Consider the following 18,172-nt stretch of genomic DNA (forward strand, 5'->3'; position numbering starts at 1 on the left):
CCTCCTGTGTCCTTGTCCAGCCCACACACACACACACACACACACACACACACACACACACACACACACACACACATACACACAAAACTGTATCAAGAACACACAAAAAGTAATATCCAGGATCATAGTGCATTCATTATAGTAAAACGATAACCTAGACAACAGGATCAAAGTCCATGCCCTGCTGTTCTGGTCCTTATCAGAACAAACCTTTGCCTTTACAGTAAGAAAAGCCAAGACCCACAGTGGGGCTTGGGGGACATTTCACTATATTAGTTAACATGGTGACAGTGTCACTTTAATTTTAGGTTGATTTCAGTGGTCCATTACACATACCAGGCACAGTTTCCCTTTATAGTGTTTGTTTCCTTGTGCACTGTGTTGCTCAACAAGTTTGTCACCTCACCTCTTCAGAATCAATGGTAATGCATTCCATTGAAAGTATGATATGAGTGGATCGTAGCTTGACTTGTTAGATCACATGCTCTACTTGTGTCTCTGACACAATGTCTGTGTTTGACTCCTTACTTCACGATGAGCAGAACAAGCACATAGGACTTTCACTGTGCACATAGGACTTTCACTGTGTGCATTTGTGAAATAGATGGGTTTTTTTTTTTCCATATTATGCCTCGTGACCCACTTAGAAACAAGACACTCACAGACCCACCTAATGCAAACAGCCTTTTGCCCTCACAGTGTAAACTTTTTCAGAGAGTGAAACCTAAACGCAAATACGGGCACTTAATAGGCCTGTGTGTGTATGTTGGGAATTATAGTCCTCTACCTTGTTGACAGTTTCATCATATATCAGATATATCAAAGAAGATTGACTGCAGCATAAAGATTCTGTAAACTTTTCAGAAAATGGTATGTTTATTCAATATATTTGTCAAGAGGGATTTCAGTCCTGGCATGAGAACTCATAGAACTCTCAACATACTTTATTTTGGTTCTTTTATCTCAATGCGGTGAAGAAAGCACTACATTGTAAGCTACAGTTGTCTGACAGCTTTTAACTCTACATTATTAGCTACAGTTGTGTGACAGTGAAATCAGACAGCACCCCCCGCAGGGCAGACTGAAGAGGCAGGAGCCAGCACTCAACAGTCGGGGCAGTGCGAACGCTGAAGTCCACAGCATGGTCCCTGCAATGGAAACACACATATGTCCCTGTCATGAAAACAATGTTATACAAAATACAATATATTCTACAATATTCAACATTGCCCTAGGTATACTAAAACAATCACACTCACCAAACCATACATTTAAAAAACTCAAGTCACCCCTGATGTACATGCCCACACAAACACAGAGAGAGAGAGAGAGAGAGAGAGAGAGTATACACAGTATTTTAATCCTTTGCAATCACATCACCAAACACATGTTTGACACACAGTTGAACGATTGAACTTACCTGGTAACATCTACTTCCTGATCCTGGATCTTAAGTTGTGTTGAGGGGGTTCCCTGGACCTCCTCATAGGTAACAGGTGATAGGGCTGTAATTCCCAATGCAAATACTGTCACTGTGATAACAAAACCTGATACCAGGGCTGCAAATGACTGGCGATTGTACAATGGAGAGCAGGAAATATTAATAACTACATATAAGAAATAATATAAAAAGTATTTCTCATTACAAAACCACACAACTAATGATTTGGGATGTAGAGAAGGTGGGTGAGGAAAGATATTTCACTCACCCATAAGTCCAAGAACGTTGCTGCCTGATGGGCGCTGTCTTAATGCAGGCCACAGGAATTTCATTCCATTTTTTCTGTATAACAGGATGACCACGCGTGTGTCCCCAATGGTAACATCCACCTCCTTGTCCCGCAGAATCAATGTCACACTACAAGGACAGACATCTCATCTCCATAACATTCCTTAAATAATTAACACTTAAGATTCACTGTAAAACTTTATAGAATATGTGATCATGTGCATTGCACAAAAAAACAGAAGTCTAATCAGAAATCACAATAACATACAGTGGGGGAAATAATTATTTGATCCCCTGCTGATTTTGTTAGTTTGCCCGATTACAAAGAAATGAGCGGTCTATAATTTTTATGGTACTTTTAGTTTAACAAATAGAGACAGAATATCAACAAAGAAGTCCAGAAAAAACACATTATATAAAGTTATAAATTCATTTGCATTTGATCGAAGGAAATAAGTATTTCATCCCCTACAAACCAGCAAGAATTCTGGCTCATACAGACCGGTTATATGCCCATGAGGCACACAGATTGGTCCTGTCACTTTAGGAAAAGTACTCCTAATCTCTGCTTGTTATGGGTATAAAAGACACCTGTCAATAGAATCAATCTCTTCCATTCCAACCTCTCCACCACCATGGGCAAGACCAAAGAACATTCAAAGGACATCAGGGTAACAGTTGTAGACCTGCACAAGGCTGGAATGGGCTACAAGACCATCAGCAAGAAGCTTGGTGAGAAGGAGACAACTGTTGGTGCAATTATTAGAAAATGGAAGAAATACAAAATAACCATCAATCACCCTCGGCCTGGAGCTCCATGCAAGATCTTGCCTCGTGGGGTAAGGATGATCATGAGAAGGGTGAGGGATCAGCCCAGAACTACACGGGAGGAGCTTGGTAATGATCAAGGCAGCTGGGACCACAGTCACCAAGAAAACCATTGGTAACACACTACACCGTAACGGATTGAAATCCTGCAGTGCCCGCAAGGTCCCCCTGCTCAAGAAGGCACATGTACAGGCCCATCTGAAGTTTGCCAATGAACACCTAAATGATTCAGAGAAGGCTTGGGAGAAGGTGATGTGGTGAGATGAGACCAAAATTGAACTCTTTGGCATAAATTCGACTCTTCGTGTTTGGAGGGAGAGAAATGCTGAATGCTACAATCCCAAGAACACCATCCCCACCGTCAAACACGGAGGTGGAAACATTATGCTTTGGGGTTGTTTCTCTGCTAAGGGTACAGGACGACTTCACTGCATTGAGGGGCCAATGGACGGGGCCATGTACCATAAGATCTTGGACGAGAACCTCCTTCCCTCAGCCAGAGCACTGAGGATGGGTCGTGGATGGGTCTTTCAGCATGACAATGACCCAAAACATACAGCCAAGGCAACAAAGGAGTGGCTCAAGAAGAAGCACACTAAGGTCATGGAGTGGCCTAGCTAGTCTCCAGACCTTAATCCTATAGAAACTTTGTGGAGGGAGCTGAAGCTTCGAGTTGCCAAGCAAAAGCCTTGAAACCTTCAGGATTTGGAGAGGATCTGTAAAGAGGAGTGGACCAAAATCCCTCCTGAGATGTGTGCAAACCTGGTGACCAACTACAAGAAACGTCTGACTTCTGTGCTTGCCAACAAGGGTTTCTCCACCAAGTACTAAGTCATGTTTTGCTTGGGGATCAAATACTTATTTCGTTCGATCAAATGCAAATTAATTTAACCCTAACCCTAACCCTAACCCTTTATATAATATGTTTTTCTGGACTTTTTTTGTTGATATTCTGTCTCTATTTGTTCAAATAAAAGTACCATAAAAATTATAGACTGCTCATTTCTTTGTAATCAGGCAAACTAACAAAATCAGCAGGGGATCAAATAATTATTTCCCCCACTGTACATCACTCTTCATTAAGTAACATTGATATTCAGAGAATCCTCCTACAGTGTGAACACTTATTACTGTATTATTGTCCTGTTATTACAATAACAATATCTTATCATGGCCATAACACTTTGTAATAACTGCAACTGGTCTGTGATGTAGCACCTGTCTCTTTTGATGATGAGGTCCTGCTTCCAGAGGAAATATGTTACATTCTGTCCATCTTTGAAGGTGATGCCAGAGGTGTCAAACTCAATGTGCTGTTTGGTTTTGTAATGGATCACGATCCTTTGGAAGCCCTCACTGGTTGATGACCCAAGCTCACCATTCATAGACAACTCTGGTAAATGTGGAGACACACTCAGTCACTCAGTGGATGACTATGAACAGACATATTATATTATTGCAGGAAGGAGTAAAAGATCAACAGATTAGTGTGAGGCTGTGGACTCATAAATAGATAATGGATGAAGAGGTCAATGGGAGAATACACGACAAAGCATGATGCATAAACGTCACCAGTGCTGGGATCCTGTAGGAGTCTGAGGGAGAGAGCCATAGGTACATCATAGCACAGTGGGAAGACCTGACCCTCAGCTGCCAACAGGAACCTGAAGACAGGACTTGCTGAGAGAGAGAGAGAGAGAGAGAGAGTAAGGAGATTGTAAGAGAGGATAATAAGGAGATTGTGAGCTATCGCAAAAACAGCAATGAACAAAGAGCTAACTGTATATTAGATTATGTTTATTTCGCATGACATTAACATCTTATGATAGCTGATGCATTTTATGAATTACATAATTGTTGCAGTACCAGTCGGAGCGTTAGTAGGTGCAGTTGAAGTTCGAGTCGTCATGTCTAGGTTTAAAGAGTAACACACACGCACAGATGCACACACACACATACACACAGTCAGAACACTTAAACAGATAGGCTCTTTATGCAATTTAAAGTTACAATAAGTACAATTGCATATACAACATGCATATACAGTATATACTCACCGCTTGATCCATAAGTAGGATGGAATAATGACAAATCTGTGACACATAGCAAGTTTATTGATTAGCAATTGCAGAAACTTTATGAAGTGCAAGTAACAGTGCAGAGAATGTATTCAATCTAAAGACAGAGTGAGATAGGGATACAACATGCAGGACTAAAGACACATAAGGCGCAATGGCTACCAAGCCTGCATTCCGAGCACAGTGAAAGATAGAAATGATATATCTCTTGTGTGGAAACTACATACAGTACATATTTCACATATAAGGGTTTTAGGGTGGAAAAACTACTTATTGGATCTTTAACTCTCAGTATTTTCAAACATAAAACAATGACATTGATTCAACAGATATCTGAGGACAGCAGAAATGAACATATTGACCTGCTTCTTTTCGAGGGTGAAGGGTGATGATCCATGAATGATTCAAAACTTTATGAGTACATCATAAAGAAGCTAATAAAGTTAGTTAATAAAAAAAAAGATTCATATGCGGTTGGTGAAACTGTAAAGACATTTGGGAATTTTCTATTGAGCTAGTGTTTCAGGGGACATGTAAACCAAATGTGCAAATCACCTTGTCAATAATGTAAAATAATCACCATAGTCGTATTGCGGAGATTCCTCATCCAAGCCTGAGACAAAAGTAATGAAATGTAATGAATGTGGAAAGTATTTTTCTATTCAATTCCCCCTTATACAGCTACAGTACCTGCTTCAAACTGTGGGTGAAAATTATTTAGATAAAGTGGTGGGAGTGGTAGTGAGACAAAGAAAAGCGAAAAACCCATTACAAAAGAAGAGAGAAAGTTTGACAGACAGAAAGACACAGAGAGAGGAACATAGGTGGTTGTTAAATGTTTACCATCTACGCTTCTACTAGACCCTGCTCCTACGATCCATGCTCTGCCTGCTCCAAAGCCCATTCCCCTGGCCGAACCTCCCCTATATCTTCCTCCAGCTGATGCTACTGTATGAAGGAGATAGATAAGCTGCTGAAAAACTCATTAATCAGTTATGACAAAAGTGATTAATTAATGGGGAGATACATCTGTCTGTCTGCACCACAGCTTGCTCCACTTGATTTTTGGCAGCAGAAATTCCCTCATACATTATGATAAATCAGGACAAAAATGAAGTGGAAAAAAACGCAATTGCCAAATGCTGGGATCAGAAGATGTATCATTATTACCAGTAGTTTACTATCATATTGAGACTGTACATGAAGTCTCCAATCTCTCAGCAGAAGTCAACATGGAGAGAAAGAAAGAAATAGAGACCTTTGCGTTGTGCTTTGTCCTTGACTAGTGTATACGTTTCTCCTGGGAAGTGAAAGAGAGGAGCAATTTGAGTTATTACTCAAACTCCCTTTGTATAATTTACAATGCATTCAGAAAGTATTCAGACCCCTTCACCTTTTCCACATTTTGTTATGTGGAAATTCTAAAATTGATTAAATTATTTTTTTTCCTCATCAATCTACACACAATACCCCATAATGACAAAGCGAAAACAAGTTTTTAAAAATGTTTGCTAATTTATTAAAAATAAAAACTGAAATATCTGTTTCAGAATACTGAAGTATTCAGACCCTTTACTCAGCATTTTGTTGAAGCATGTTGGCAGTGATTACAGCCTCAAGTCTTATTGGGTATGACACTACAAGCTTGACACACCTGTATTTGGGGAGTTTCTCCCATTCTTCTCTGCAGATCCTCTCAAGCTCTGTCAGGTTGGATGGGGAGCGTCGGTGCACAGCTATTTTCAGGTCTCTCCAGAGATGTTTGATCAGGTTCAAGTCCGGGCTCTGGCTGGGCCACTCAAGGACATTCAGAGACTTGTCCTGAAGCCACTCCTGCATTGTCTTGGCTGTGTGCTTAGGGTCATTGTCCTGTTGGAAGGTGAACTTTCACCCCAGTCTGAGGTCCTGAGCGCTCTGGAGCAGGTTTTCATCAAGGATCTCTCTGTACTTTGCTCCGTTCATCTTTCCCTCAATCCTGACTAGTCTCCCAGTCCCTGCTGCTGAAAAACATCGCCACAGCATGATGCTGCCACCACCATGCTTCACCGTAGGGATGGTATTGGCCAGGTGATGGGCAGTGCCTAGTTTCTTCCAGACGTAACGTTTGGCATTCAGGCCAAAGAATTCAATCTTGGTTTCATCAGACTTGAGAATCTTGTTTCTCATGGTCTGAGAGTCCTTTAGGTGCCTTTTGGCAAACTCCAAGCAGGCTGTCATGTGCTTTTTACTGAGGAGTGGCTTCCGTCTGGCCACTCTACCATAAAGACCTGATTAGTGGAGTGCTGCAGAGATGGTTGTCCTTCTGGAAGTTTCTCCCATCTCCACAGAGGAACTCTCTGAGCTCTGTCAGAGTGACTATTGGGTTATTGGTCACCTCACTGACGATGGCCCTTCTCCCTCTATTGCTCAGTTTGGCCGGGCGGCCAGCTCTAGGAAGAGTCTTAGTGGTTCCAAACTTCTTCCATTTAAGAATGATGGAGGCTACTGTGTTCTTGGGGAACTTCAATAGTACAGAATTTTTTTTGTACCCTTCCCCAGATCTGTGCCTCGACACAATACTGTCTCGGAGGTCTACGGACAATTCCTTCGACCTCATGACCTGGTTCTTACTCTGACATGCACTGTCAACTGTGGGACCTTATATAGACAGGTGTGTCCATTCCAAATCATGTCCAATCAATTGAATTTACCACAGGTGGACTCCAATCAAGTCGTAGAAACATCTCAAGGATGCTCAATGGAAACAGGATGCACCTGAGCTCAATTTCGAGTGTCATAGCAAAGGGTCTGAATACTTATGTAAATGTGATATTTCAGTTTTTTTTTTTTTATAAATTAGCAAACATTTCTAAAAACCTGTTTTCGCTTTGTCATTATGGGGTATTGTGTGTAGATTGATGAGGAAAAAAATGACTTGAATCCACTTTAGAATGAGGCTGTAACATACAAAATGTAGAAAAAGTGAAGGGGTCTGTATACTTTCCGAATGCACTGTACCTATCTGATCATAACCTGAAAACTACTCTTTGCCTAAACGTAATATATTGTACCAGAATGTTGTGTGTGATTGTGGTCAAAACTGTAGATTTGAGTCCTGTACATTAATGTATCTTTTTTGACTCACACAGGACTGAGACACATAGGACTGAGACACCCTCTAAAGACAAAAAAACAACTGTCTAGCATGCTTGTTAGTTTTAGGAGTAGGTTACAAATTATGTTCACCTTCACACATATCATGCATGCATACACACACACACGCATACTTTTAGAGATACAAATGTAAATTCTATAGTTAATCCGTTTTTAGTATTTTTTTCTACGTACCGGCGTCATGGAGAACTGAGAATCAATCAAAGAAAAAACATCAGAACAAAAGATCAGCAGCACTCATCAAAAGTGTTTAAAACATGTATCTGAGAGGATTGAGCAGTAACAATTCTGAATGTATGAATCTGCTTACAATTGAAACTAGAGACAAGTGGAAAATTAATACATTTGATTGAAGATATGGCATTTGACTTACCAGAGCCGGGTAAATTTAAGACAGGGGACCCTGGTGATTACAGTACATGTATAAACTGTATCAAAATTATACTTTGCACTCTCATTTATTAGATTGAGTTACAGCGAATTGTCATTTGTTGTTTCATACAGTATAGTGTCTGTGGTAGTCAAGTTTAGCTCACCAGGCATACGTCCAGCCATTCCATGTATATATCCAGACACTCCAAGCACTCCAGGCACTCCAGGCACTCCAGGCACTCCAGGCACACGTCCAGATTGTATCTGCATGCTATACAGACGACTTTCAAGCTTCTTCCCCTCCTTGGGTTTGTGGGCCACCTGTGTGTCCTCTCCCTGGGGTTTGGTGACCACCATGGAGGTGAGAGGGGTCACAAAGCTGTACTTCAGAGAGAGCTCCAGGGTCTCCTTCTTCACCTTCTCCTTCTCATCACCTGTTAACTGCACTCTGATTCACACATGGGTGTATGTAAACAGAGGTGTAACAACACAAAACGTTGGGTTATGTTTTGTAACCCTGGTTCTCTGAAGGACATGAGTGAGACTTCTCACTTTGGGATATGCACTCTTGCATACCCTATTCGCTGAAGCCCTATTCAATCACACCTGGAACAGGCCGGGAGCACTTTGCATGGCTGACCCTGCCCCAGCCATTCTGTGAACCAGCTATTCACAAGCCCGTAAAAGAGGGGCAATCTGGTGAGATGTCTCCCTCATCTCCTTCAGAGAACCGGGGTTACATACCATAACCCAAAGTTCTCTTTCAGTCGACTCGGTTCGACATCTCACTATAGACTACATGGAAATGTACCCAGTCCACCCTACTCAGGTCCAGCACCCAGGACTGTATGCACCATAGAAGGTGCAGTGACATCAAGGTGGTAGAATCTCACGAAAGCAAAAACAACAAAACACCCTTGAACAGAGCCCAAGACATAGCAATTCCTCCAGTGGAATGTGCCCAGACTCCCAAAGGGGGCTGCAAGCCTTTAGAACTGTAAGCTTCTATAATAGCCTCTACTGTCCAGTCGGAAAAGTGCTGTTTGGATAGCTCCCTATCCCTATGCAGGGTTGGTGAAACCCACAAACAGGTGATCACATCACCTAAACGTCTCAGTTATGTTTATGTAGATGTGTAGTGCACGCACCAGGGAGAGAGTGTTCAGGTGTTTATCCTCTATCCTAAGAATTTAGAACCTGAAGGAACTACGTGAGAAAGTAGCCAGGTAGAGGTTTATAGTAATTACCTAGTGTCGGATTATTACCAGCCAGCCACTTGCTGTTAACCAGCTAGCATAACTTCACGTTGTGTGGTGAAGCTAGCGAGCCAAGCTAATAACAGTAAAGTGGGGGGAGCAGGCTTTGGGTGCGCTGTGCGTGAACTTTTATAAGCTGGCTGGGGCGGGGTCTGCTATTCAAGCGCTCCCGGCCTGTTCCAGGCATAATTGAATAGGGTTTCAGCAAGGGTACATATCCTATAGTGAGATGTTGAACTGAGTTGACTGAAAGACAACGCAAAACACACCCTGTAAAAAATGCAGAGAAGCAAACAAATTCATGGACCCCTGTCCCCCCAAATCCAGACTTACTCTCTGTCCAGTAGCTGTTTCACAGTGAGGTAGGCCCACAACCTCTGGATATGGCTGTCGCTGGGCTCTTCAGGTACGTCCAGAATTGCGTCAGAAAACTCCACCATGTTGCTTTTCTGAAATGGTCAAATGTATCTTTGTATTAAACTTTCAATAACTGCTGAATGACGACTACTTGTACTTGGAGGGCTGATTTTGGGCTGACTGTGGCATGGAGTTAAGTGATTGCTACCGTGGTTACATTCAAACTCAATGGGATGCAATAACAATTTTGATGTTGACACTTAGTGGCTGTAGCTTAGTAAACAAACCCAAAGCGAGCATTGTAGTACACCTAATGATGTAATTTCAAGAAAAATACATATTTGTATATCCATAAAAGGTTATATATAGAACGGGACAGAATAGAGACCTACCGATATGGCTATGACCTGTGCGCTGAATGTCTCTATGTTGTTGTCAGTGATCTGGCCAGCCACCACAATTTCAGAGCCATTGTAGTACTGGCTGAAATTAGTCTGGGTCAGATTGGCCCCACCAATGTAGATCATCTGCACGTCTGTCAACAGGGGTGTGGCCACCTCCTCATAAAAGCCCTGTCAATGATACAGAAGGCTGTCGTGTCACACATTCTCCTCAGAACTAGCTTAATTTTATTATTACAGTACATGGGTTTGCAGTATGATATCATTGTACTGTAGGTACATGCAGCCTTTAGGATCATTGTACTATGGCCTGTTACACCGGCTCAAAATCATTAGGTTCATATGCAACGATTAGATTCCATTGTAGCAAAGTGACCGGCACACTGACAAGTGAATGAATATGTACTGTATTACCTTCAGCTGCATAGCAGCGTCTGAGTCCTCATATATTCTGCGTGCTACACCACTGTTCTCCAGTGCCATCTTCTCCAGGAACTCAAAGTTCACATCAAACCCAAAGCCAAGACAATAAAGTGGGAATTTCTTACTAATGGCCTCTTTTATGTTTTCATGGATTTTTCCCAGGTTGGTCACTCCTGAGAATGAGGAGAATGATGCTACCATTGTGTGCATAAGTGTGTCACAACATTTTCTCAATCTGTAAGCACTTGTGTATAAAAGAGAGTGTGTGTGTGTGTGTGTGTGTGTGTGTGTGTGTGTGTGTGTGTGTGTGTGTGTGTGTGTGTGTGTGTGTGTGTGTGTTGGTGGGTGGGTTTGTGCGAGCATGCATTTGTGTGTTTGTATGTGTGTGTGTTTGTCATTGTACCTGTGGTTGGGTCTCCATCAGTGAGCAGTATAAGGAGAGAGGCAGAGCCTTCCCTGGGGTGTTGGTTCAGCATTTCTGCGCCTTTCAACACAGCAGCATTGATGTCTGTGGCTAAGAAGAGAGAAGACAACACACACATTTATTATCTCAACACACACATTTATAGCTTTCACTCTCGCCACCCCTTCACACAGTGGATCCTGATCCTCTAAAATGTTCATTCTGATCTTAATTTTTCTATTTCATGCCACTGCTCAAGAACATTTCTATCTCCTCCATGCTATCCTCACTAACATCACACAGTCCCCTTCTGATCCTTTTCAGACCTAAGAGTGGGGTGCTGTGATTAGACTTACCTCCTCTGTCTTGAATGTTCTTTGCAAATGTCTTGGCAACCGCCAGGTTTTCCTCATTGGCCTGGAGGAGCTCCTTTCTCCAGGGAGACACTATGCTGTCGAATGTGATGAGACCAAAGTGATCGTCCTCCGCAAGATCTTCTAAGATCTTCAGCAACGCAGCACGGGTCTGAACAAACACAGTACATCAGCCTACTGTGGAGTGACCTTAATGTCGCAGGCACACACATGAAGAAAACAGGCACAGTACATACAGATAGCTACAGTACATACAGACAGCTCCAGTACATACAGACAGCTACAGTACATACAGACAGCTACAGTACATACAGATAGCTCCCATATGCATTGAAAAGACAAATAAGAACTGTAGATACAGCGCAGACAGTGAACACCCATACACCTCACACAAACAGACATGCTGTACAAGTACTGTACACATGCACGCACATGCACACACACACACACACACACACACACACACACACACACACACACACACACACACACACACACACACACACACACACACACACACACACACACACACACACACACACATACCTGCTCTATTTTCCTGCCATGCATGGAGCCACTCTGATCAATGATGAAGACCACATTTTTGGGAATGCGTGGAAGGTCACTTGGGGCAAAGTGATGGACAAAATACCCCTTCGACCCCTTAGATTCAGAGAAGGTGAACAGGATAATAATTAGTGAAGAAGGTGGACAGAAGTAATGCAAGATATCCAGGTATATGAGTGAAAAACTCTATACATGTAGTTCCCTCTTGGACCCTCTGTCTTGCCCTGTACCTACAGACTGTCCAAACAAGACAACAAGAAGTTCCTCCTGAATACAATACCTACGTTGCCTTCCCTTCCTATTGGTTCCATGTAGTCTTGGCCATACCTTGAGATCTCCCATCGCCTGGCCCCTATTGACGTCATACACAACAAGCAAGTCGCCGTTCAAACCCTGCTCTCCACAGCTGTCACACTGAGTCTGCTGCTCCAGCGTGGGATAGAAATGCACCCATGCCTGGGGAGAGAGGGACAGAGTGCTCTGTTTGTAACATCAGTCAGGGAAGTACATCATTAGAGTAGTTTGAGTGTGCCATAGAAAATAGATTAAGTAAATGAAACTATGACAACTAACTCTTGATTCTGCCTGAGATGTTTCGGCAGGAGCGCTTCAGAGACATCACGTAATGCTAATCTGGGAATTATTTTGGTTGGTTTGTCATTATCATTGAAAAAAATAAAAGAATCAATTGCATTCCTACTGATTACTGTCTCCAACAACCCTAGATGTTGCAACTTAGTCCCACTCTGTACTGCAGATCAGTTACTGCAAATGAAGTCTCGTACACATGATAGAGAAGACTGGAGTTAGCATTAACTTCATCATGGAAAAGTACCTGATTGTTAGCCTGTGTTTTGGTGATGGCATTGGCCAGTGCCTTGGTCGTCAGCCCTCCTTTAACCTCCAGGACGTTAAGGCCTGGTTTCTCATTGATGTACACATCAATCTGCATTAAGGAAGAAAACATGACATCAACCATATCATAAACTACACATAATCATACAGAATCAATACTTTTGATCCAAAACGCTGGATTGTCATGATGTACAGGGACATTATTGATATCATACACTTGTTTTCATCTGGAGTATATGGAGTGTATTTTTTAGTAACACTTATTCATGCCTTGATCATTCTAATGAATCATCAATCTACTGTATGGCTTCACTCTCGCTCTCACAGCTCTCTCTGGTCTCACCTTGAAGTCGCTGACTGGCTGCATTGGTCGAGCGTGGATCAGCAGCTCATACTTGCCCAGGCGGCGTTTCAAAAGCTCCTCATATGTGAGTTCAAAGGTCACCTTACTGAGCCCAGCCACAGTCACAGAAGTCTTAAACTCCTCAAGGGTCCTTCCCACAGAGCTGAGACACAAAGAGTGACAATCTAATGCACAAGAATACACATAAATAAGCACACACATACACATACACATACACACACACTCACTCACGCACGCACACACACAATACAGTACATGTACCTGATGATCCCAGCACTTTGGCCGCGAGACACTGCTTGGGTGTACTGCTGTTGAGCCTCCTCCTTCTGTTTCACAACCCCATCATACGTCTGCCCTTCAATTGTCCTGAAGAAGACAGGGACCGAGGAGGAGAGAGTGAGATTTTACATAGATATCAGTGAGCACTTGTGAGTGGAATCTCTGTATGAACTACATGTGACAGTGAGGATGTTTTGATAGGAGAGCACTTATGAAAACCCACATTCTGAATTTGCTGATGAAAGCATTCTTCGGAATTTTGACATCGAACTCTATTTCCTGTGGCTGGGTGATTCGATTGGCCACCCGGCTGACAATGACAGTGGTGGCATAGCGACTGGTCACTGTGGAGTTGATGTGGAAGCTGTAGATGTCCCAGTCACCTTTCTGCAGAGGATCAGGAAGCAAAATGACAAAACAAAGCTCTAACAAACAATATCTGAATATTCTCACACAAACAACCCACATATTACAAAGACATAACAAGCAGTATAACTACAGGGTAGAATATCTGAAACCTGATTGGTCGTATCCTTGTTACACCCCTTATTTTGTTTGACTGTCCTCCAGGCTTGGCTCGACACACACATGCACGCATACGCACGCACGCACGCACGCACGCACGGACGCATGCACGCACGCACGCACGCACGCATGCACATATGCATTCGAAAACATTAGAGTACAGAGGTCAGTATAGTAGGTCTTTCACCCCAGACCTTTTGCTGTTTGTCTAAGAGACATGTTGCACTCTGTTCGTAGGTGATAGGACAGTTTCCAGAACTGCCAGAACAATCAGGGGCTTGAGATCAGACTCTAACACGAGCTGACGTAAACACAAACAAACACAAGCACAAACAAACACTAACCCTAACAAACACAACAACACAAAACAAAATCCGTGGATGACCCTACCTTGTTAGTTGGTGCTGGGGTAACGCAGGCCAGCAACAGTCCGAGGAGGCCGACTTGTACCACGACTCTCATGGCTTCTACAGAAATGATGCCCCACAAACACACACAGCCTTTTAAAGTCAGGCGCAGGGGATGCTATTGGTCCCCAGAGAGAATGCAACAGCTGGTTAATCATCTTCTACTTGTTGAACATGACGTGTGCATAGAATGGTGAACAGTAATTTCCAAAGAGGTGGGAGGGGTATTCCAATCCATCTCCACACATCCGCACACACACACACACACACACACACACACACACACACACACACACACACACACACACACACACACACACAAAACCCATCCTCCCTTCACTTGAATTGTTTCCTATGAGCACACCACTGCTTGCAGGAACCATGCTAGCAAGGGGTAATTTGAGAATAAATCAATATTGTTTACTTCATTTCACAAGAGGTGAACGTCTGAGCAGAGAGTGTGGGTCACCAGCTGGAGGAGATAGAGATGGAACTACAGTGAAAACTTCAATCCAGTGCTGCAAATGGATATAAGTAAAGGAACCCCCGCAGAGACCAGTTATGTAATGTGAGTGTGATATTTACTGTGTATGTGCTATCTGTTTTGGCACAAGAGTGAGAGAATATTTTTTTAGCCAATCTTTTGGCCAATATACAGTGGACAGAGTATTTGTATCTTGGTCAACACAAGAGAGTGTACTGAAGCAATATGACACGGTCCCTGAGCCTCTATGTAACTCTTCACCTTGAATTTTGCAAGTGGCGTAAATCTTTGAAAGTGTAGATAATTGTTGTAAGACTGCAGTCATTCACCACAGGAGGCGGTAAAAACATCCTTTTAAAATTTGAGATCTCTTGCAGCATCGGATCGTGAAAAAGTGATATACAGCCATGAAAAAAGGTTTTAAACAACATAGGGATGGTCAATCATGCAACTCATGGGAATATATTTTTTTTTTACAAATGTTGCAGTGAAAAAAAAATAACAAAAGAATTTTAGAGGAGAATAATCTGATACTTAAAATATGAGTGGATTCCCTTCTAATAATGGAAAACCATGATCATTCTCTCATATTTTCATGTTGATATCACATAACGCTTTTAACTTTAGATCAATATAATAGTGCAAAACATTTGACATGGTTAACTTTAGAATATATTTTTTTTAGCTTTAAGAACAAAGACAGAGCACTAATCATGTGTCACATCATCCAAAACTTTACAAATAAGAGTAATTCCTACAGTACATGAAAACAAAGCAGGTGACAGTCCCTACTTTACAGTTAAAGAGAGAGAGAGAGAGAGAGAGAGAGAGAGAGAGAGAGAGAGAGATTTATACACAGTATTTTAACCACACATCACATCACACACATCAATCACATCACCAAACACATGTTTGACACACAGTTGAACGATTGAACTTACCTGGTGACATCTACTTCCTGATCCTGGATCTTAAGTTGTGTTGAGGGGGTTCCCTGGACCACCTAACATACATCGCTCTTCATTAAGTAACATTGATATTCAGAGAATCCTCCTACAGTGTGAACACTTATTACTGTATTATTGTCCTGTTACAATAACAATATCTTATCATGGCCATAACACTTTGTAATAACTGCAACTGGTCTGTGATATAGCATCTGTCTCTTTTGATGATGAGGTTCTGCTTCCAGAGGTAATATGTTACATTCTGTCCATCTTTGAAGGTGATGCCAGAGGTGTCAAACTCAATGTGCTGTTCGGTTTTGTAATGGATCACGATCCTTTAGAAGCCCTCACTGGTTGATGACCCAAGCTCACAGGAACCTGAGGACAGGACTTGCTGAGAGAGAGTGAGAGAGAGAGAGAGAGAGAGAGAGAGAGAGAGAGAGAGAGAGAGAGAAAGAGAGAGAAAGAGAGAGTAAGGAGATTGTCAGAGTAAGGAGATTGTGAGTTATCATTAAAAAAGCAGTGAACAAAGACAGTTATCTGTATGTTACTCTATTGTTTCTTTCGTATGAAACACATTAAAATCTTGTGAAAAAATCTCGCTCTCACAGCTCTCTCTGGTCTCACCTTGAAGTCGCTGACTGGCTGCATTGGTCGAGCGTGGATCAGCAGCTCATACTTGCCCAGGCGGCGTTTCAAAAGCTCCTCATATGTGAGTTCAAAGGTCACCTTACTGAGCCCAGCCACAGTCACAGAAGTCTTAAACTCCTCAAGGGTCCTTCCCACAGAGCTGAGACACAAAGAGTGACAATTTAATATACAAGAAACACACATAAACAAGCACACACATACACATACACACACACACACACACACACACACACAAAATACGGTACATGTACCTGATGATCCCAGCACTTTGGCCGCAAGACAATGCTTGGGTGTACTGCTGTTGAGCCTCCTCCTTCTGTTTCACAACCCCATCATACGCACATGCAATCTCTGTATGAACCACATGTGACAGTGAGGATGTTTTGAACGGAGAGCACTTATGAAAACCCACATTCCGATTTTGCTGATGAAAGCATTCTTCGGAATTTTGACATGGAACTCTATTTCCTGTGGCTGGGTGATTCGATTGGCCACCCGGCTGATAATGACAGTGGTGGCATAGCGACTGGTCACTGTGGAGTTGATGTGGAAGCTGTAGATGTCCCAGTCACCTTTCTGCAGAGGATCAGGAAGCAAAATGACAAAACAAAGCTCTAACAAACAATATCTGAATATTCTCACACAAACAACCCACATATTACAAAGACATAACAGGCAGTATAACTACAGGGTAGAATATCTGAAACCTGATTGGTCATATCCTTGTTACACCCCTTATTTTGTTTGACTGTCCTCCAGACTTGGCTTGATACACACACACACACACACACACACACACACACACAAACATATGCATGCCTGCACACACACTCAAAGGAAAAGACAACATTAGAGTACAGAGGCCAGTACAGTAGGTCTTTCACCCCAGACCTTTTGCTGTTTGTCTAAGAGACATGTTGCACTCTGCTTGTGGGTGATAGGACAGTTCCCAGAACTGCCAGAACAATCAGGAGCTTGAGATCAGACTCTAACATATGCTGTACTGAAATATTCAGCCTCTCAACCTCTTTGCATTAAAAACTGCTTTGTTAGGATGGATGTTAACGCAAAAACATGCACATATTTACAAACACAACAATAGATAAGAAAATCCCTGGATGACCCTACTTTGTTAGTTGGTGCCATGGCAACGCAGGCCAGCAACAGTCCGAGGAGACCGACTTGTACCACGACTTGCTCCATCATGGCTTCTACAGAAATGATGCCTCACAAACACACACAGCCTTTTAAAGTCTGGGGCAGAGGATACTGTTGGTCAACACAGCGGGAGGGGTATTCCAACACACGCGCGCACACACACACACACACACACACACACACACACACACACACACACACACACACACACACACACACACACACACACACATACACAAACCTCCCTTCTCTTGAATTCCTCCCTTCTGTTTAATTCTTTCCTATGAGCACACCACTGCTTACAAGAACCATGCTAGTAAGGGGTAATTTGAGAATAAATCAATATTGTTTACTTCATTTCACAAAAAGTCTGAGCAGAGAGTGTGGGTCACCAGCTGGAGGAGATAGAGATGGAACTACAGTGAAAACTTCAATCTAGTGCTGCAAATGGATATAAGTAAAGGAACCCCCGCAGAGACCAGTTATGTAATGTGAGTGTTAAATTTACATGTGCGCTATCTGTTTTGACACAAGAGTGAGAGAATCATTTCTTTGATCTTT

At 42.4% G+C, this 18,172-nt stretch overlaps 2 protein-coding genes across 2 annotated transcripts; both read right to left on the reverse strand.

Annotated features, from left to right (window-relative positions):
• Positions 1-1,033: 1,033 nt before the first annotated feature.
• On the reverse strand, positions 1,034-14,426 carry LOC310803005 (inter-alpha-trypsin inhibitor heavy chain H3-like; the record flags this gene model as incomplete). Its single annotated transcript, XM_083667642.1, has 18 exons — positions 1,034-1,148; positions 1,421-1,505; positions 1,710-1,858; positions 3,776-3,950; positions 4,130-4,237; positions 8,412-8,608; positions 9,750-9,865; positions 10,166-10,345; positions 10,589-10,770; positions 11,001-11,111; positions 11,357-11,525; positions 11,921-12,037; positions 12,269-12,397; positions 12,777-12,887; positions 13,140-13,302; positions 13,422-13,526; positions 13,663-13,826; positions 14,355-14,426. The coding sequence occupies 18 exons, from the start codon at positions 14,424-14,426 to the stop codon at positions 1,034-1,036; spliced, it is 2,448 nt and encodes an 815-aa protein (XP_083523768.1).
• A 1,713-nt stretch (positions 14,427-16,139) lies between these two features.
• Positions 16,140-17,659, reverse strand: LOC310803006 (inter-alpha-trypsin inhibitor heavy chain H4-like; the record flags this gene model as incomplete). Its single annotated transcript, XM_083667643.1, has 5 exons — positions 16,140-16,196; positions 16,430-16,592; positions 16,705-16,804; positions 16,852-17,029; positions 17,582-17,659. The coding sequence occupies 5 exons, from the start codon at positions 17,657-17,659 to the stop codon at positions 16,140-16,142; spliced, it is 576 nt and encodes a 191-aa protein (XP_083523769.1).
• Between the last annotated feature and the right edge of the window lie 513 nt (positions 17,660-18,172).

This window comes from Argentina silus, assembly GCF_951799395.1.
Source record: "Argentina silus genome assembly, chromosome: 4".
Classification (NCBI taxonomy): Eukaryota; Metazoa; Chordata; class Actinopteri; order Argentiniformes; family Argentinidae; genus Argentina; species Argentina silus.